Below are 22,559 nucleotides of genomic sequence, written 5' to 3' on the forward strand. Positions count from 1 at the left end.
CAAAAAAAAAAAAAAAAAAAATGTTAATGTAACAGATTGAGTTTATTTTAGATAAATAATGTTCAAAGACATTTCATATGCATATGAAATCAATTTAATTGTACAATTCATCGAACTTTTCAAGTATTATATTAACAAAACATACAGAAAATACAAAGCGCAGTCAAAAAGTACAAGGACTTTTGCAATTTCTCTTTCCAGGGTTTGGTGACACTGCTAGTATCCAGCCTCTGAATTAGTGAAATGAGCAACACTTCTCAGAAACGTATCAGTCATTCCAACATTAGTTGTTGGAGTGTAGTTGACTGTTAAATATGGTAGCTCCATTGTCAATCTACACCAAGAAGAAAATCAGAGCAGTGATTTGCTTCATATTGCGAACTAAATAAAAACCTGCAATCAGATCCAAGCGCAATGAAAAACTGTGAAAATGTGTTATCCTCCAGCAAGATAACGCTTGGCCCAACAGTTGGACGAAACAATAAAGGAGTTTGGATTTGAAATGTTGGAACACCCGCCATATAGTCCAGACCTGACTACAAGCGATTTGCATATGTTTGAATCCTTAAAGAAAGCTAGGAAAGAAGATGTGCAACTGATGAAAGAGTTATTGATGCTCTGCAAAATTGGTTACCAATACAACCAAAAAATTTTTTGGACAGGATCAAAAAACTTGTGAAATGCTAGGAAAAGATCATTGAAGTCCAGGGTAGTTATGTAGAAAAATAATGTATGTTTCAGTTTTCTATCATTAGTACAAATGCACTTTTTCTCAAATGTTCCTTTACATTTCGAACATCTTTCATTTTTGAATACATAATACAAAGAAATTTGTTTGTTTCTCTCTCTCTATTTATTTAAATAAATAATGACTAATATATATATATACCCAGAATTTGAATGATTTTCCAGTGATGAAAATTTCTGTAGATCCTTTTCAGAACTGGCTTTAAATTTATCACTGCAATCTTCAAAAGTTTTCAAACATGCCTTAATAAAATAGTAAGAATTAAATACAAGTTATGTATAAGAGTCAAATTACTTACATAATCAAATCCTATTACAATTACATTTTAAAAGATATTGTTACTAAACTAACACCATTATGTCATAAAATTTTTATACATTATATTTTTTAATAAATAGAAACTTTCTTGAAAATTTGTACATTTATTATGAGTCACAAATTTTATAATTTATCTAGGATGTATTTTAAAGAAGAGTAATTTTATTTAAAATAACTCTTATTTTAATGGCATACAAATTGCCATTCTGTCCCATAGAAAATGTACTGTAAAATAGTGTGCTTTGAAATTTCTCTAAAAAATGGAGGGAAAGCATTGTTGTTTATGTATCTAGAAATTTGGCATTTGTTTGAAATAAAAAAATAAATAAATAAATTCAATTATTTTTATATACTCTAAATTATAGAATTTTATTAATTTCATAATTTAGAGTATATAAGAGTATTTCTAAATTATACAAATTACTCTAAATATATAAAATTTTCCATAGAAAATGAAGAAAATGATAATGCATTTTGATATCTAGATTGTCCTTAACCTTAACTATTTTTAATACTGACTAAAGACTGCAAAAATAAATAAATATAATTTTAAACAAATTATCAAATGAAAATTATGAAAGTTATATTCTTAACATTAATTTGATTTTACTTTGAAATTATAATAATCTTTTTATTACCTTATTGATTTCCATGTAAAAATTAAACCTAATGATTGCATAGTATGTGTTTAATTAATAAATGATCTCATTACATATCTATCATTTAAACATTGCACTTCATCAAAGTTAAAAAGTATTACATTTCTGGCAATAATTTAGCCCTAAAAAAGTATCATTTAAAACATTTTATTATGGCACTTGAAAATTCACAGTTTCAAACCAATTTTAGTAACTAAAATCTGGAAAAAGGAAAAAAAATTGGCTTACTTTTTTCTTGCTCTCTATATACTTTTGGGTAGAAGCCAGTTCACAATTTTTAATTTCATTTGACAAATAATTTTTTGTAGCTATATACTTCAATAAATTATCAATTGTAGATGATTCATTAGACTTGCTTGTTTTCCTATTCACTGGAAAAGCTATATCAAAATTATCTGAAAAAGAAACATCAGAAAAGTAATTGGGGGAACATAACTTTTTAATTTGAAATATTTTCACAGATCTATTCTTGATAGTAAAACAAACAAAAAGTTAAAACTAAATTTGAAACCCTTTCATAAACCAATAAGCAGCTTTAAAAATCCAGCAATTTAACTCTTTAAAGGGTCATTTTTTTCTAGTCATATTATGTTAAAATATTTTTAGGCTTGAAATTAGAATAAGAAAAGGGATTCATTTAGCTTATTAGACAAATTTAATTTGATTAATTAATTAATTTGGTTAATTAATAATTAAGTGACAAACCAAGATGCATCATTTTGTGTGAGATAAAGAACTGAAGCATCTAAGTTTCTGTCTTTCTAAAAAAAATTTGTCAGAACTTATGCCAACCTACATAATTTCATACAAAGATTGATAAATTTGGTAGGAAGTATACTTCCCACGGCCTTAGAAAGGGTTTAAAAATTATATCTAATTAATTTTAAATATTATATAAAACTAAAATTACAAATAAAAGAACTTAATAAAAATATTATTAAAAGATTTATTCAATGTCTTTTTTAATTTTAAATAAATGATACAATTTTATATGTTCCTTCACAAGAATAATAAGCTAAAATTATTATTTGAAATAAAAATATTACCAGCACACTTATAACAATTTGGGCAGTAAGATTCACCAGATAAATCCTACATAGAAATAAAAAATAATAACTTAAAAACTAATAATTACAACAGATAAAAATTAAACTTTAAAAAAAATACTGAAAAGGAAAATTTTGAATTTTACAATACTTTATCTATTCCATACTTATATATAAAGCTCAATGTGTGCATGTGTGTGTTGGCGCTCTACAGAAAAGACCATTTGACCTACAGCTACCAGATTTGGTACGTGTATACCTTGGTGGTCGGGAATGTGCACCTGGGGTCCCTTTTTTGAAATTTTAATTAGAAATTTAATTATTAATTAAAAGCTAACTTTCCCACCAAAAAAATCCTTTCATTTTCCCCACCGCCAAATGAGTAAGGCTTCAGTTTTTTTTTTTACCAACAGCAATGAGGCTAGGGCTAACATTTTTCGGCATATTATTTCAAACGATTCTGTTTATTTTCTTAATGTTTGATACATTTAAACTTAAACATTGTTAATTAATCGATCTTTCAGATTCATTCTGAAGTACTTTTGAATTAAAATAAAACAGATTAAAGGAAATTAAAAATTTCTAATCTACATAGCGTTACTCCAACTGGCGTAGAAAAATTCGCGCATTTGCGTTACCGTAACTGGCGTTGAAAATTCACGCATGCGCATTGTATTCTGATTGCTTACATTTCAACGGAAGCGGATTCCATTTAAATTATTTTTAGGTTAGTTGTATGCTTTTGCAATTAAATTGTATTTATGTTAGTTTAAGTTCATCGTTTTTTAAGTAATTTTTTTAACCTGTTTTCGACTGATTATTTTAAACGATTCTGTTTATTTTCTTAGTGTTTGATGCATTTAAAATTAAACATTGTTAATAAATATACCTGCTCAAGATGAATCTGAAAAAATTTTGTTGACAAATTCTTGAGATATTATAAATTAAGAAAGATATTCTTTAGTGTCCATAAGGTTTAAATGCTCAGTGACTCTGTTATCAGTAATCATATTACAAAAAAAAAAAAAAAATGCTTTGTTTCAGTAAAAAATATTATTATATTAATTGCAGATTAATCATTTCCACTTTAATTTAAAGCATAAATTCTACGGGAGCTAACAGAAAATTGGAGAGATACAGATTACGTTATGACTGAAGGCCTTTATAATATTCTGAGTGAATTGAAATTTGAAGTTTTAAAATATTTTAATGAAGAAGCTATTAAAGTAGGAATTACATAAAATAGTTAATTATTAAAATTTTAACGAGCATTAAGATTGGCAAACCGGCTGGTTGCCAAAGGCGGCTAGTACTTAATAAAGAAGCTGTTCAAATTTTATTTTCAAATTTTACAGCATATAATATTTAAATATTGTTTTTCAAATTAATGCATTAATAAACAATTATTTTTAAGTAAACTGGCATGCATTCATTTATTTAAAAGTAATAATAGACAAAATCACTATCTACCTAAGAAATTCATACTTGAAAAAAAATTCTTGACTTCATTGCCTTTAAATATTGCAAGAAAAATCTTATTCTATATGAAAAAGGTTGCTGTCTTGTTTTATGAAAATCTGTTATCAAACCTATATACTACTGGATATAAAATTTGAACTGTTAAAAATGTTATCAGTATAAATTCATTTTCCAACTAAATTTCATTAAGATTATTATCTTAATACAATAACTGATTCCATGCCCATAGTTTCTCAAAATAAAACTAAAACAGTTTGAAACACATTTCAAATATAGAGATAAATAATTATGTAGAGTCGTTTCTAAGTGCTGGTATTGAGCAGATAATTGCAAAAATTATTTTTATCAAAATTCGATTTTGAAACTTACTTCAAAAAACCTTTGGATATGGAGATCTTTGCCTATAGCTTCATTATTCTCCACGGAGCTCACTATAACAAAATTAATATCAATTGTTTGGCTCATCATTTAAATAACAAATGGCTTTTATTCAAACTTACATCATATGAAAATTGAATAGATCTACTCACAGCTTTGTTCAGCAACATTTGGAGAAAGACAAGTAGAATGATGCTTTTCAGATGTTTTTTCTGTCATAGATGAAAAACTATTTTTTTCTTTTTCTGATGTATCAGGAGACTCTAGGATTCGTGTAACAAAAGCAGATGGAATGTTTTGTAAATTTTCATCATGCATAGTTAAATCTTGAGCATGAAAATCATTTGTATGAGTAACTATGTCCAAGTTGATACACTGTGCATTATTAATATCATTACTCTTTCTTTTAATTTGTTCTTTTGGTTTAGAAAGATTAGCTTGCTTTCTTTTCTTCACAGAGCTGGAGAGTGGTCGGTCATTAAATACAATTTTTTGTTGTAGATCAGAATTACTTGCATCATCTTTTTCTTTAAATACAGATTTTTCACTTCCTGAATGTCTCTCTTCTGATGATGATTGTTTTATTTTAAATGTGCTTGATTCATTGGCAATATGTGATTTCAAATCATTTCCACTAATGTTTGTTGGCTTTCTGTTTGAGATATTGAGGTTTTTATTTAAAACTGATTCATCTGTAGGAAGATCTCCATTATAATGAAATTCTGGGATATTATCACACATGTTTGATTTAATGTTAGATGTATTTGATACATTATCAAAATCTTGTTTATTTAAAATTTCTTCCATAGCAGCATTTATAGCTTTAGAGACAGTTTCAAAAGTAAAAGGCTTATGATTCAAATGTGAAGATTTGCAATTATCTTTTTTCTTTTCCACAACCAGTTCATAATTTTCCAAATCAGATAGTCCACTTTTAGATTTTATTTCAAAGCCATTCACAGGAAAATTTGAGTCCTGTTTCCTTTTACAATTAACTGAAGTAGATTTGTATGTCCTCTGAAAATAAAAATACAAGTAAAAAATTACATTTTACATTTATTATCCAAGCAAACATAATTTAAGAATATAATGGAAATTTTTACAAAATAAATTATTTTAGAATATTATATTTAACATTTTAACAAATAAACCTATATTCTAAATTTTTTTTTATATATAATCAATCAAAAAGAAAAATAATGTTTCATGAGTTAAATAAAGTTATAATAATAAAAAATAATAATGTTCATTCCCCCCTTAAGTTGATGAAAATAACCCAAGCATGAAGTATGCAATTTTCAGACTATAAATTAATATAAGCAACTACAAAAGATCTAACATTGTTTTAAAATGCAAATCAAATAAATACTCTTAAAAACTTGTTCTTTCAGTAAATTTAGAACTTGGACAAACTGAACATTGTTGCTGAATAGCAGAAATAAAGGTTATACTTTCCTACAGTAAAATTATAATCTTAATCTTTATATACAAGATATTATTTTCTAATTTTAGAAATTACTTTCTATTTACAAAAAGGAAGAAATATTTAAAATATAAAATATATATTAGAATATTAAATTAAATGCTTCACTTGAATTCACTGAAGTTGAATTATAATTATAGCTACTTGTTGCATAATGAAAGCATTCCTTTCTAAATAATTACAGTTCTGAATATTGTTATGTTAAAACATCAGAATTTTCATGAATAAGAATACTTTCCAACAATTCTCAAACACACTTACATGAAAATAATAAGTTTTTGCATACTGTGACTTTGAGTTGTTGGAAACTTATAATAAGCTGTCAAAAATTTATAGTATTAAAACCCAATCATTTGTAAGCTCTGATATAATGATATGTGAATCAATATATTTGTTTTCTTTTAGAAAGAATGTTATAAACTGTGACATCTGTCAAAACAAGTGGATTCAATTTTACTTTTTATTACTTTCAGAATTTTAAATTATTTTCTGTTAAAATTCCTCTTAATTTTCTTATTTATTTAAAGTCAAGGTTTTGACAAAGAAAAAAACAATTGCACATATAGGCTGAACATTCTAATAGCAAAACTAGTTTATTGATATATCAAATTATCAGTCTTATTTTTGTTCCAGTATCAAATAAATTATGGGGGGGGGATTTACAGAAACAGATTAGAATTCTTTTTTTAATGAAATCTTTATAAACTATATCATATACTGCATCAGTAACTATTATCTAATCATACCATATGATACCCTGATTCATCAATGGCTGTGAATGCATGAAAAAAATTACTGGAATATATTTCATTGGTTTGGAAGAAATAAATTCAATAACAAAAATTTTGAACATAAATTTAAAATTAGCCTAGTTACATTAAGTAGAAAAATCAAACATAATTTATGGGGTTATAAATTTTCAAACTAATGCATTGATAAGCAATGATTAACGTTCACACAAGCTTATTTTGAACTGTTTAATAAAGTATTATAGATCTGAATTACACTTTTAATTTAAATTCGTTTAAAAAAAGAGTCTGGTAGAATGAAGGAAATTTAGCAAAAACATCCCCTCTCTTCAACTTCGTGCTATGTATTTTTTTTTTACATATGTACACAAATTTCTTACAAGAAATTCTATATTTAGTTAATCTATGGTTAAAAAGTCAGTAATAACTGGCATTACAAGTGTATATTATTTGATAAATTCATTCCTAGCATTATGTCTATAATAACAAGTATGATTATACAAAAAATGATTGAATAAGTTACAAAAAATAAAATTTAAACAAAGAAAAATGCCAATTTCATAATGAAAAACAGAATAAAATTAAGATAACTTATGCAACAAAGAAAAAGTTACCTTTTTCGGACTCGCTCTTTTGGATGCCTGCTTATTTTTAATTCTATAATGAAAAATGTACATAAATAAATTTTGTTCAATAACAAGCATGTTGAATTAAATTTGTAAAAAATTGTCTAAGAAATAAAACTTATGACAATCAAATTCTTTAATAGAGTAGTGCAAACTACAATTTCTTCAAAAATGTTAAGTAAAGATAGCTTTATTTTATTTTTTATAATTCTTCATTTAATATATTCAGAGTATTTAAAACAAATTTACAATTAAAGCAAGCTTACATAATCATTAATTTTTTTTATATAATACAAAATAAATTACAAAAAGTTCTCACCTGAAGAATGTTTAATTATAAAATTTAAATATTCATCCACGTACCAAGCTATAAAAACTTTGTGTTAAATGAAAATAATACAATTCTTGCCACTGAAAATTCTGTAATTAATTATATGGAAAATTTAACCATGCCTATTTTATCTTCTCAATACAAAAACAATAAAATAAATATGCATGCATACTTATGAATATAAAGTTTAAAATGCATCCATTACCATATTGAGATTTTTTACTATTAAATTGTCCAATTTTATTAAGAAAAATAACAATACAATCAAAAGATCTTTAATTGTATCTAAAAATTTTCATTGTTTATCACTTTTACTTTTTCTTGATAAAAATCGCAAATTACTCCTTTACATCATATACAATTTAAGATACTCTTTTGATAATTGAGGTTTTCATTTTAATTATCAACAAAGTCAGAAATATTTCAAATAGATTGGTTTACCGTCTCGAAAACCGTTTTGGGGGTGTTTCAAACAAACAAGATTTTTTTCCTCCAATCCAACTCACATTACTACTGCCTGTTTCTGTATCAGTTAAGAAAACAGACTTTAATCTTCGTTTCTTTACTGGTTTTGTAGGAGGAGTACTGAAAGCTTCGTTATTTTCATTATCACTAAATAAAATGTGAAAAAAAAATGTTTTACTATAAAATTGATTAAGTTATTACAATACATAATGAACATTACTAGGATATTCATACAAATTTAACAAGCATTAACAAATTACTAACATTATTTTCATAGTAAAAATGATAAAATAAAATATAATTAACTTTAAAATCTTAAATACTTAAATCAGAGGAAGCATTTATATTCATGTACATTTACTATTCATTTGTGAAGACTCATTTTTCATCTGTTTCATTACTTTCATTCATTTATGCCCAGTTTTTACTTAAATAATAATAAGTGCAAAATTATGATTTATAATAAATGAATAAACAAAAATAAATTTTCACAAAATTATTAAAATAAAAAAGAATATTCTACCTAAAACGAAACATTTATATATTGATTAAATTAAAGAGTTTAGAAAAGTGTGACTAAATACATCCAGAGGTAATTGTGACTCCATATGAAAAATCCTGAAAATTAGCATGAAGGAAAAATCTGACATCATATTGAATAACTTAGAATATTAATGCATTGCACATACATACATAAAAAGTTTTTTTTTTTTTTTTTTTTAAGCAAGGAGAACAGTTTTGAAAAAGAATTATAAAAAGTAGCAAGCCTTTTACTAATGAGCATATTTTTTAATAATTTTGTGATGTCATATTTTCAAACAATTTCAAAATATAGCAAGTGCAATTATAAAAATAATTGATTCACAACATTACTTCACAATATTATTCAGCATTTTATTTTCTCAATGTTTTTTAAAAAGATAATTGCTCAATATAGATGACTTTTTTGGGAGGGACAGCAGTTCTCAGAATTAAAGTATTTACATTTTTATCAGCAAATAAATAAAAGTTCATTGCTCCATTAGCAACAAAAATATCTGTTAAAATACTAGTACTAACAGACATTGGAAAGGAACTGAAGCCAGGAACAAAAACGTTCATGAGAAATAAGGAAGAAAATAGGAATAAATAAGGAAATTTTGGATAAGAAATCATGGATGGAAGGTTTAATAAATTTTCCCCAAAATCTTGAAAAACAAGTATTATAGAATTTCCAACCCCCAAAATTAATATACATTTTTAAAATAATATTTTATAGTTTGTACTGCATATAGACTATCCATTCTCAAGAGTCCTTCATTTATCATAATATTCTCTAAATAATTAAATTAGCTTTTAAAAATAGAAGCTTGAAAACAAGGTAAAATGGATTTAACAATTTTGGCCAAGACTGGTGTTTCAACTTCACATCTTTCTAGCAGTCTGAATACTTTAACCAAAAGTTAACAAAATAAGTATTTTCAGTTCCTGTTTAAGATAAATAAACATTTCTTTGGTAGCTTTTAATTTCTTGATCAAACAAATTTCAGAAATTGAAATTATAGTCAATAAATTATCAACCAATTTCATCATTCATTTTATCAACCAATTCATCATATGGTAAGGTGACCATTTTTTTTTTAACCTGAAACCAGGACAACATGAATTTTGACCAGCCACGCCCAAATTTTATTAATTTTTATCAAAAATTCACCCAACGGCCAACCTGTATACCTAAGCAAATAAAAAACTATTAGATATCAAAAAATGTTGCATTTATTTAAACACAAGAAATGTGAAAACTAAAATATGATTTTACAGTATAAAAATAAAACATAATATAACATGATAAGCCATACCTAATGTAATAACATAATAAAACATAAGGAGTTATTTAATTTAGTTTGTTTTTTTATATTTTTCTGAGGAGTGAATTGCTTTTAACAAATTTTTGTTTTTCTGTATATTTTCATAGAATTCCATACAGGTTGCATTTAAATTATTTTTGACAATCAACAAGGATTTCAAACCTTCCACTTTCAATTGGGTTTTCTCGCTTGTCCAGATGTTGTTTAATAAAGAATAAACCCGTTCAGTTGGTGCATTAGTTCCTGGCATACGGAGGCAATACTCTATCAATTTACCAATATTATTGGACATGTCATTTTCTTTAAAGGCTTTAAAAATTTCAATCCACCTATCTGATACTGAAACACAATTTTGTTTCCAATGCCCAAGTTTCTCATCTGTGGTGTAGCGCTGAATGAAACAGATTTCATCAAAGAGCTCATCTTCAATTACATTTATTTCCGGACAATGTTGAATTAAATAGTCACTGCATACTTGAACCATTTGATGCATAGGTTTCATGTTTAATGTAATCCAATTAAACTTCTCGATTCCCCCAAAATGGCCTTCCCATTCTTCCAGATACTAAAAACATGTGCTGTAAAATTCCACCACTTTTTCTTTGAAAATATTCGATTTAACTAAGCCGTCTTCTTCTAGCCTTTTTAAATTTTGTCGAACTTGCAGGGGCAGAAACACACTTGCTATCCTGTCAGCAATTTTGGTTTATCCTGTCAGGTCCTTATAAATAATATTTGTTTCCAACATAGAAATATCCTGTCTTTCTATCTTTAATACCGTGTTATGAAACATTGACGACACATTATGGAGAAAGAAAAGCCAAGGTTCGGTTTCAGAATTCTCATAATAATTTTTAATAATTGTCGGAGTTTTTTCATTAGACGCAAAATACGATTTTGATGCAGGAAATATTTCCAACACGCGCTCAATAGCTGGTCGTAACGCTAACCACCGCATAGCACTGTAACCTAAAAGTTTTTAATATTCTATGTCTACAAAATTACAAAATTCTTTTAATTCACTGACGCGCACAGTATAAATAAGTAAGAGTAGATCTTGGTAATTAAAGTTTGTATATCAATTGGATGGCAGTCCGCCGCGGTTTGTATAGAATTGTTTAAAATATGCGCTGAGCAGCCAATTCCCACAAGCTCCCGTCCGCCCAAAGTAGCTTTTAGCTTGGTAAAAATAATATTTTTCCCGGCTCTTCGCATGCCTCCAAAGTTAGTGTTGTCGGCACAAAACCCTGATATCTTGCTTTCTAAATTATGTTTTTTTAAGACTTCTACAATATATTCGGTAACTATGTCAGACATTTCTCCTGGCAAATCCTTTACTTCAATAATTTTTACCTGTATTCCATTCTTGTATGAAAAATATCTGACAAGTAAAGGAATAAGTTTAATTTCTTTGTGATTTGAGGCGTCTGAATACACTGATATAAAAATTACGTTTCTCAAATCTTCATCCAATATTTGATTTGCATAAGGGACAAGTACATCGGTGATTATAGCTTTGCATTTGGTCCTAGAGCATGTGAATTTAGCATCGAAATATGCCTTAATAAGTTTACAGGTACAATCCATTGATCGAAAAGATTGATTATGCATAACTGTATGATATGCCCACAAATCTTCAGCTGCAGCTATTTTCTTCTCGGCAGTTTCAAATTCTTTTTTCTTAAAATATGATGTCATACTCGAACTTGCAATTGCTGCTGACACTGCTCGTTTGTGTTTAACTGTTTTTATGTGGTTTTCAATGTCACTTTTTCCACTATTTGCAATAGAAAACGTACTTCTACATTTTTCACAATATACTTCACTAGGATCAATATTATTACTTTCTTTAATAAATGTATATTTTAATTTTAAATCATCATTAAATATGCACTTTTGTCGTTTTGCCGCCATGATAATAATAAGGTAGGTACATCACAGTAGTTAGTACATCAGACCACCACTGGCTTGTATGACGTCGTGGCGGTCCTGCTCATGAGACACCTGACGATATCACATGGAATTATCAGGGTTGCCAGTTCTAATTTTATTACTTTTTTTGTTTTAATGTTTTCTAATCAAAAACCAGTACTTTTCGTGTACTGGTTTTGTTTAATGACTAACCAGGACTTATGCCCTGAAAACCAGTACTGTACTGGTAAAATCAGTACGAATGGTCACCTTATCATATGGAGGATGATTCAAGATACAAAAATTCAAACAGATATTTCTTTAGAGTAATCTTTTTCAACATGTAATCAGTTTTATTTAACACATGCCTTTTGAGGAATGTATTTAAATTATTTTTTGCTAGTAAATTGGATTGTCAACTTCCCAAATAAATATAAATTAAATAAAAATAAAATTTAATTTAATATATTTACCTTAAAAAATTTAAGAAAAACAATATTAGGAAAATAATTTTTGAAATATTGTACACTGATATATAGTATTAAACTTAAACCGAATTGATGAAATTGTCACTAAATAAACGCCATCTTGGATAGTGACAAAAAATTGAAGTTTTATGATAGAAGCAACCAATTTCCATTTTTATATGGTCTCAATTGAAATTATATGAATAGTGCATTTAATGAGTTATCGCTTAAAAATTCTAATTTGATGATTATAACAAAATCTTAATTGAACAAAATTAGAAAAACAGCACCATAAATAATTTTTAAAAAATTCAAATTTCAGAAAAGTAAGAAATCCAGAATTCCATATAAAAATGAAACAAGATCATCAGCACTGTTGACCATTTTACTAAATATAATGCCTCAAAGTGCATTAAATAGGACCTAAATGCTTAACTTCACCACTGAATGGAAAAATGTTTTTAAAAATGATGATCAAACATATCAATATTTTTGTGATATAGATCATTACATGCAATGAAATAACTTTCAAAACTTCCTATTAAAAAAATGAAATACAAAATATTGGTAGAATCAAAAACTATGATTCATAGCATAGCAAATGTTGCTTGCAATTTAAAAAAGTGAAACATAATCTTGCATTTACATAAGATTAGCATTGCTTGCTTTTTCATTATTAAGTCCTTCAGTAGAGCCACTTGATTCTTTTTGTTCCAACATAGTTTTGTTCAGTTCCCTTGCTTTTATAGCAGATTTGCGTTGTTTCTGAAAAAAATGCCAATTAAAAATTAAGAAAATCTAATAGATGAGATGTCAATTGAATATTAAGTACAATTAAAGATAGTGAGGCAAATGTAATAAAAATAAATATAAATTAATGAACTAATTCTTTTAATTCTTGTCTAAGAAGGCCATATAATAAAAAAGAGAAATGCTACTATTCTTAAAAATGCAATAATTAGCTGAAAAATATTGATTTAGTTTCTCCAAAAGCTCAAAAATAATCCACTATATAATTAAAGCAATTTTGAATTTCTAGAATGATTGGTAGTAATATTTTGAATATTATGATTGCAGTTGTTAATATTATTGTCCCTTATATTGAATAATTATTGGCAAAAAATTTTAAAAATTTCTCATTTTGAGATTTCCCCCCCCCCCCACTTTTTTAGGTAGTCTCTTAGCCTTATCAAAGCTATCTTCATTGTAATGTATAAAATAGAATGTACAGATCCAGAGAATAACTTAATATCTGTTTTGAAAATGATTAAGAGATTTCAACGCTCTAAATGATAATAGGATATTATATAGAACTTATACTTAAGTTAAAAATAGCACCTGTCATATCTAAACTGGACAGAGATTGAAAACAGTGCAAAAGTTAATTCTCAAGCATTGTAAATCAAATTTTAGTGTAAGAATACAAAAGAGTAGAAGGGAATTCTGTTGTTTATAAATTATCACACTCATCTGCACCACTACCGTTTAAATAAAATAACACATTGACATGATATGCACATTTCCATGTAGTGCATGTAAAATCTATTTCCGTGTATAATATCAATCTTGAATATTTTACCTGAAACTTACTCATTGAATTGGAGGGGTTTTTTTATACAAAAAAAAAAAAAAAAAAAAAAACCAATTTAAGAAAAAAAAGTCTGTATAGTCTGTATTGACTATAGCCCAAAACATAAACTGGACTCCAATTGCTTATTTATTATATTAAAAATAAATTGAAAAAATCTTAAATTTTAAAAGATGTTATTACCATTAATAAAATTTCAACTGATTTATTCTTTAAAAAAGAATGTTGTATAATTTTTTTTTAATGTCTCACAAAGTAACACTTATTAGTTTTGAAAAAAAAAATTATTATTTGATAATTTAATGAAAATAAAATAAATATCGTGTTTTAGCATGGGAATATAAGACAAATAAACTTTGATTCACCAATGAAACTGAAAATTTAAACCAAAGTTTAAATAAATTTTCCATTAAAAATCAGTCTTTAATTAGAAATTAATATAAATGTAAATAAAATATAAATGTAAATAAATTTTAATATAAATGTAAATAAATTTAGATAAATTGAACACAAAAAGGATGAATCAAATTTAAGATCGATAAAAAGTGTTTAAAATGTAACATACAAAAGATGTTTAACAATTTATATATTATTTATTAGTAATATTTTGTTATATTAGAATGCTTGATAAAAATTTTAAAAAAATTATTGTACTCATCAATATTTGGTGAGTTTGTCATAGGCATATAAATAAATAAATTTTAAAAAAAACCATTACACATCAGAGTATTTTAAAATAAATTTAAAATTTTATTGATTACAAACTTTAACATTATTTATTATAAACTTTTTACATTACTTTTCAGTTTTGTCTTATGCAAAAGTGTAAATTTTCTTTAAATACAATAAAAATATTAATTTTCTTTTTAATTTGAGACAAAAAAAATTACTAATTCTTTTCCTCCTAATGATATTTACAATATAAAATTCCTATGGCATATTTTACATAAAAGAATATTGGTAACACTCATTAAAAAGTGGCTATAATGAATGGTAATAATGACAGAAAATAGTTTTAAGTTTTCCTATAATTTAATAGAATAAATCTTTTAATTTTAAAACTTGCAACATCCTTATATTCTAGAATGTTTTATGTCTTGAAATTTTAAAAAGAACTAGTTACATTTTAGTGGTAACATTTTCATAATCAATTTAAAAAAATGATAACAGTCTATAATTATTTAACAAGAATGTAGAGTAATATTATAATGGACATTCAAAAATGTAAAGCAATTTTTGGTTTAAGCATTATCACTGTAAGTTAACAGAATTATAAATACAAAAAGGAAGAAATTTTAAATGAATACTTTAGCAGGAACTTCATCAAAAATGCCTCTTTCCTCCACATCATTGGGTTTCCTAAAAAATGAGACAGATAATTTATGAAGAAATTACTGCATATTTTCAACAAAACAAAACTTCTTTTACTAGAATTTTTACCTTTTCAATATGTTATTAGTCAATGATTTTCTTCTACCACTTACATCATTACCCTTCTGAAAAGCAAAATATTCTAAGATAATTTTAAAATATGAAATAATGTTTTTAAGTTACTTCAATAACTAAATAAATCAGATTAAAACTTTTTTTAAAAATCATTCTTATTCTGACACATGATAAATACAACTAATTAATTTCCTTTTGCAAAAACTAATTAGTTGAAATCTGAAATGTATAAGTATAATTTTGTTCTGTAATATGAATAAAGTATATAGTAAATAATCATAATAATATAATATATATAATAATCTGGGCATCAAAATGCACGATATGCTATACATTTAGAGACTTTCTTTATAATTAAAAGAGAGTATGAACGACAAGTTAAATACACAAAACTGTTGAAACAAAACTAAAAACAATTTGTGTGTGTGTGTATATATATATATATTTGCAGAAAGAGAAAATTGTAGCCAATGATGGTTCTTGCATAAAAAAATCCTCAAGTAAGTAAATGCAATATAACTTTAAAATAAACTATTAATTAAAATGTCATATATGGGTAAAGAGAGGAAAAAGTTCTTAGTTGCAAAGGAAAACGGGATAAGATGTCTCACTGAAATCTATTTCATAAATTCGTATCTTTAAAAATAATTACAATAACTGACTTAAAAACTTCAAGACCTTTGATGATAACCATATAAAAATGATTATTAGAAATTTCAGAAAAAATTATTAATCATCTTAAAATAATATTTCTTTTAATTTTAACTTTATGTTAAATCTAATAGCATACCCATAATTTAATTTTTAAAAATAAAATTAATTTAATAAAATTCATATATTTCCATACTTACCTTTAACTTCTTCCTTACTGGTTTCCTACATGCAGTATCCCTAAAAATCAAATTTTGTTGAAGATGAAACTATTTATTTAAGCAATAAATTTACACAATAGTTAAATTCAATCATACTTATCAGAAAGATGCAGCTCATTTCCACTTGTACTTTCCTGAAATGCTTTAACTTCTAGATCTTTTGTTTGATCTATCAAAATAAAAATACAAGGCTTTAATTTCAACTTCATAATGTGCCATAAAAATGTTTATCATAATATTAATATGGCAGAATATTTTCAAATTACATTATTTAAAAATTACATTATTATTACAAATTACATTATTTTCCTTCTTAAAATTATTTTTGAAGTATTTATTCAGCATACCTTTTTAAGAATTAAAATCTTAACAAGTCTTTTAAAAAAACAATTTAATTTTGCTATTTTCTTTCTTTTTTCAGTACAAGAGTTTCCACTTGTGCTGAAAAAAATAATTCAAACACAATTTAAAAATCTTTTTAACAAATTTCAAAGACTATGGCATTCCCATTTTAGATATAAAAGTGCAAAATATTTCTACCATTGATATTTAAATATGTCATTTCTTTTTGACTTACTACTTCTAAATGCACGAGATGCTTATCTTGTAGTTCAAAGTGGATTTCAAGAAGACAAAGCAAATGTTCTCAACATTAGCCACCACTTCGTTATTATTAAAATTTAGTAGCAACTGAAATTAGCATCTAGTAATTAGATGCTAATATCACAAAAACTACACTTGATTACTTCAAAAGAAAATTTACTCTTTCAGTGAAACAAAATTCATTAACAACAGAATCCCAAACCTTATTTTGACCAATGTGAGACAGAACGAAAGAATAATGCCAGAAACAGATAAAAATCAATAAACTTTATCTGCATTTAAACAAGTGAACTGCAAACAGTATAAAATTATTTCATATTTATAAGTTGCTTTGTTAGAACTTTAATGCTAAAATATTGATTCTACTACATATTAGAAATATCTATTCTCCCAATTCATGTCAATCAGTTTGTTCATAAACTGTAGTGCAGAAACCATCTCATCAATTTTAGTTTTTTTGAATTTTAAATCATTTAGTCAATAATATGTTTCATGTTCTTACTTTTTTCATTCATTTCAAGATTAAAATTTTGTCCATACATATTTTCAATGTATTTAAAGCATATATTTACTTTTGTGCTATAGAAACTCTTTACACTATTTTTATGATTTTTTTTTAACCATGAGCGAAAAAATTGCAAAATTAAAATGTCTTTGCTGTAGAACGTGTAAATAATAATAGTAATATAATTTTAGACAACAACAAGGACATTTGGTCATGATCTCAATTTAGCAGATACAATCCACTTTATAATAAATAAAGATGATTTACATGTTAGTGTAGGGAACACCTGTTTCTAAATTCTTAATATATAACAGAAAATTATCCTACTAATTCAGAAGTAGCTGTATTCTCTATAGTTACCTAATTTGCAAAAAGTTTAAGAAAGGTTCTCATAATCTGAAATTTATTAGTCCTCCCTCCCTGAAAAATCTTCAAATAAATAATAAACATAAGATAAAAAGAGGTTCAATATCCCATGTAGGTACTGTTTTGCTATGTTTAAAGAAATTGTTAACAATATCCTTGTTATAACTACAGGAAGTTTTTCACTTCCTCATTCACTTCAAATATCACTTTAAAGAAAATTTTCAATTCACTTATGCTGTTTTTATTGAAATATATAAACCCTTTCTCAAATCAAATTTTCTATATAATTGCAGATGATTCATAAAATATGTTTGGTTGTGTAATGGTCCATCTTTTTTTTTTATCAACTCTTTTATTCACTTTTTCTGTATGGCAAGATAATCTACTACATTTGATTACTACATGAGAGATAAATAATAATCAAACAAATTATTTAAAAACAACTAAAAATTATTCAAAGAAAAAAAAATGCTTATATACCATTTTCAAGAAAATTGTTTTCTGATAACTTGTCTTCATTTTTATCAAAATTTTCCTACAAAATTAATAAAAATATAAAACATTTATAAATATAATGGCTGCAATAAAACTAAATAAAAACTAAGAATATACATTTGCAGAATAAATGTGCCATATATATTTTTATTTCAGATAATTAATTTAACTGTGTCCTAAGATTTAACAAACACATATTTCTTTTCTAAGAGAGTTCAGCATTGTAGTGTTATCAGTTTCATGCAGAAATTTCACTTTTAAATCCTTCATATTTATTTCTAAAGCATTTTTTTAATTTTTGGCACTAAAGATTCCTATTAATATTCCTTTCCGCAATATAAATATTCAGAAATATGCTCTCAATTTGAAATTTTGCATGATACAAACTTTTTTTTATTAATAAAGAAAAAACAACATAAAATCTTAACTTTTTTAAAAACATCCTTAATATTTTAAATAAGTTACATTCAGATTAAGGAATATTTTAGTAATATTCTCACTCAAAAATTTATATTATCATTAAAAACATTATGCATGGAAAAGAGTGAAATATTTTCCAGAAAATAAATGAATGCAGAGCATAAACTTACACATAGGCTGTTGTTATTGATATTGTGTTTCTGTTTAGTTTCTAAAGAATCAGTTGATATCTTACAAAGTTTTGATTCACAAAAATCTTCGTCACTTAAATGCAGAGGACTTTGCATCAAACTCTTATTTTGTGTTTTGTGGGAAAAATCATTAAAAGGAAGGGGATTTTTCTGTATAGGGGTAGCATTTATTTTCTTCTGCTCAGAAGGAGGAACATCATAAACTGGATCACGATTTATATTATACAAACGTATTTTCTTTTGCCGATTATATGATGTATCATCCTTTTTATTTTTACTTTGTGGGGAATTTAAATTTTTAAAATTATCTTCTGCTTCTTCATCAAATCCAGTTTTATACGAGATATTTCTTTCATTTTCTCTAGCAACAGCATGATTTTCAAAATAATTCTGAGCTTCTGAGGAAGTGTTATCTTTTAGATCGCTCGGTGTTAGCATAGTAATTTTTCTGCCTTTCTGTTTATTAGCTGGTGTTGGAGAAATAACATATGCTTCATCTGAAAAAGACTGGAAAATAATGACTTAATTTCAAAAATTCTTTATTAAATCTATTATTATAGATCATTCTTTTCATTTTCATCATAAATCTAGAGATTCATAATATGATATATTTGTATTATTAAAGATATGCAGTATTATTGCTGCATCAAATTGCAAACTAAATTTTTTCATTCGATTAACATAAATACAAAACGAAAGAATAAAATAATTGTGAAAAATAATAGTGACAAACATTATTAATTTATATTTTTAAAAAACATTGTATTTTAAATGTAAAAATCAATATTCTTATTGAAATTTTCTTTACAAAAAATTATTTTCATAAGGTATTCATTATTAATTTCGTTAATAAGACTATTCTTAATCTAATTGTCAAAAGAAATGGAATTTCACTTTAAATTTCTTGACTATATTCCAAATTATAATTTATCCAGTGAAAGGTTAACTCATCAACGTAACAAAAAATTTAAATCATAATTAGTCTTGAGATACATAAATGAAATTGCTCTATTAAATCTAATACCTTTACAGAATGCTAACAACTTTTAATAAAAAATTGAAAAGAGTTTGAATCACTAAACTGAACCAACAAACAAAAAATATTACAAAATTGTACAACATTGTTAAATTACTAAATACTGTATAAATTATGAAAGTAACTTCCTTTCTTCATTCAGTCACATTGTCCATGTAGACTAATCTATAGGATTGCACAGATTTATATTAAATAAAAGTACTGTACTTATAACAGCTATTAATTAGCTTATATTTAATAAAAATTTATTAAACTTTTTTTTTTTTTTTTTTTTACTTTTACTAAATGCATTTAAATCTCCAGTTTTCATATATATTTCTATTAACTATCTATGTTGAATGCAATTTTATTTATATTATCAGCTTTTTATATGTATATATAAGTTTGAAAATTTACATTTAGAAATAAATCTATATTTACCTCAGATAATTTTGTTGAACTATTTTTTCTTACTTTCTTTTGAGAATTTTCTCTACCTTCTGAAAAGGTAGACTTCTTATCTTTTTGTGATAACTTTGCAAATTCATTAGAATTTTTTATTACATGAGAATCCTTAAATGATAAATTTGTTCCAGCTTTGTCAGGTTGCTGAGATAAACCACTAGGAATTGATTCTCCGAACTTTATATCTTGAACAAGTATCGGAGATTTCAACCTGCTAACTTTTTCAGTTAAATTTACATTTTTACTTTTGATAAAAGCCTCCGATACCGTTTGTAGATCATTTGAGTGCTTTTCATCTAAGAAACTTTCAGATATTTCTCCAAATCTTCCATCGCTATCACCAGTATCAATGATTAGAATATCTGATTCATCACTTCTAATGCCACATAAAGCATCTGAAGATTTTCTTTCTGATATAAAAATGCATGAATTGTCCTCTGTATTACAATTTTTATTTACATCTTTTAAACCTTTTTCATCTGTCAATTTTTCACTATTTCCAAAAAGCTTTTCTGATGAAGTAGTCCTCACAAACTTAAACCTTTTATGTTTATAATTGTCATTCCTTTGAAAGCTTCTTTCACTGTCAGATTCCTTTAAAAGTAAACTACTACAAGAGGCTTTCCTTTTTGGAGTGGAATCACGAGTTTTATGAACAGAATTTTCTATGTCAAGATCCTAAAAAAGATTAAAAATGGATTCAGAATAAAAATTACAAATACATTTTCACAATTGAGAAACCCTCTGCCTTTTGAATGTATAATCCATAAATATTTCTTTAAATACATAAAATTATATTTAAAGTTGAATTTTATTTAATTATATGAAACTTCATTTGCAACATCTATATAAAAGGGTGTCCATTTTATTTGAAACCCAATACATAATTTCTAAACCATTATTTCTAGAGATAAGCATAAACTTTCATATGAAAAGATTCTTTAAATGTAGCAACAAAATTTATGTTTTTCTATTCAATAAATGTAATATCAAAAGAAAAATCCAAATCTTCATATACTCCATTGATGATAAAATTTAGTAAAAAAAATTATTGATTCCTTAACATTATACAATAAAAAAAAAGTTCGAGTTTTATGATTAAACGAAGTAATAGCTTATAATGTTCCCGCTGAATTAAAAATGTCATTGCAATTTTTAATAGGTTTAACTATTCAACAAAAAAAATCTGAAACAGACAATCAACTTTATATAAAAGATAATAGAAAATAATAGAACTTATACATTAAAAATGCATAGTGAAAAAAAATTTAATCATCTCGCTACAAAATGAAATATTATTTAAAATATGATTATAATAAAGAATTTTATAAAATTTGAAGTAGAAGTAAATAAGCTTTATTTCAAAACTTTCTTGAAATGACTTTCTTCAACTGAAATACAGAAACACACCATGAAACAAATTCTACTTGCCCATTATGCATTTTACACTAATAGACTTAATAGACAGTTTAGTTTTTAAGTAACCTCAGAGGAAATAATCTTATGGACTTAAATATGGTCATTATGGAGGCAACTCATAAGCGTAAGGATTCTCATAAGGATAAGCAAATTTTTCTCAAAATATATCGATCCAGAAAATATGAAATTAACAAAAATTTGAAAGTTGAAACAATATTCTTGACAAATCCTATAATGAATTAGATTCCTTCAACTAATCAAGTATTGGCTCAAATAAAATAGTCACATATTCAATGACAGACATTAAAGCATTGTAGAAAAACAATGACTAATTATTACACTTTTCTATATTCTGCTTCAAATATTCCCACATCAGTGCATTTGGTGACTATTTCGTCAAATGCTAAAAAAAATTTCATGTGATTATTAATGAATATTGTTTGCCTTTAAAATTACAACTCAAAGATTTTTAAGTAAGAAAAAAAGTTGGCTTCTTTTTATTTGAAAATTAATAATCTTCAATGTTTTGAAATTTTAAATTCAATTTTAATTTCTGGAACTCAACAAATACTGTTCATGCAGTAGGCTTTTCTTCAATCTCAAGATCTTCCTACAAATGATTTTAAGCATTAATGAAAATCATTTTAAATATATCAAACATTTAAAA

General features: G+C 25.4%; 1 protein-coding gene across 1 annotated transcript in view; it reads right to left on the bottom strand.

Moving 5' to 3' along the window:
* LOC129964232 (synaptonemal complex protein 2-like) overlaps positions 1-22,559 on the bottom strand; it is a 49,839-nt gene that overhangs the window by 11,918 nt on the left and 15,362 nt on the right. Inside the window, exons 15-29 of the mRNA XM_056078956.1 lie at positions 20,450-21,151; positions 18,973-19,500; positions 18,368-18,422; positions 16,510-16,582; positions 16,393-16,432; positions 15,536-15,591; positions 15,403-15,454; positions 13,154-13,272; positions 8,259-8,429; positions 7,475-7,517; positions 4,781-5,645; positions 4,620-4,681; positions 2,772-2,817; positions 1,954-2,120; positions 890-990 (exon numbers count right to left, since the gene is read on the bottom strand). Of these exons, the coding sequence (XP_055934931.1) occupies positions 890-990; positions 1,954-2,120; positions 2,772-2,817; positions 4,620-4,681; positions 4,781-5,645; positions 7,475-7,517; positions 8,259-8,429; positions 13,154-13,272; positions 15,403-15,454; positions 15,536-15,591; positions 16,393-16,432; positions 16,510-16,582; positions 18,368-18,422; positions 18,973-19,500; positions 20,450-21,151 (3,080 nt within the window). The remainder of the gene's footprint in view (positions 1-889; positions 991-1,953; positions 2,121-2,771; positions 2,818-4,619; positions 4,682-4,780; positions 5,646-7,474; positions 7,518-8,258; positions 8,430-13,153; positions 13,273-15,402; positions 15,455-15,535; positions 15,592-16,392; positions 16,433-16,509; positions 16,583-18,367; positions 18,423-18,972; positions 19,501-20,449; positions 21,152-22,559) is intronic.

Source organism: Argiope bruennichi, chromosome 3 (genome assembly GCF_947563725.1).
Source record: "Argiope bruennichi chromosome 3, qqArgBrue1.1, whole genome shotgun sequence".
NCBI classification, from domain to species: domain Eukaryota; kingdom Metazoa; phylum Arthropoda; class Arachnida; order Araneae; family Araneidae; genus Argiope; species Argiope bruennichi.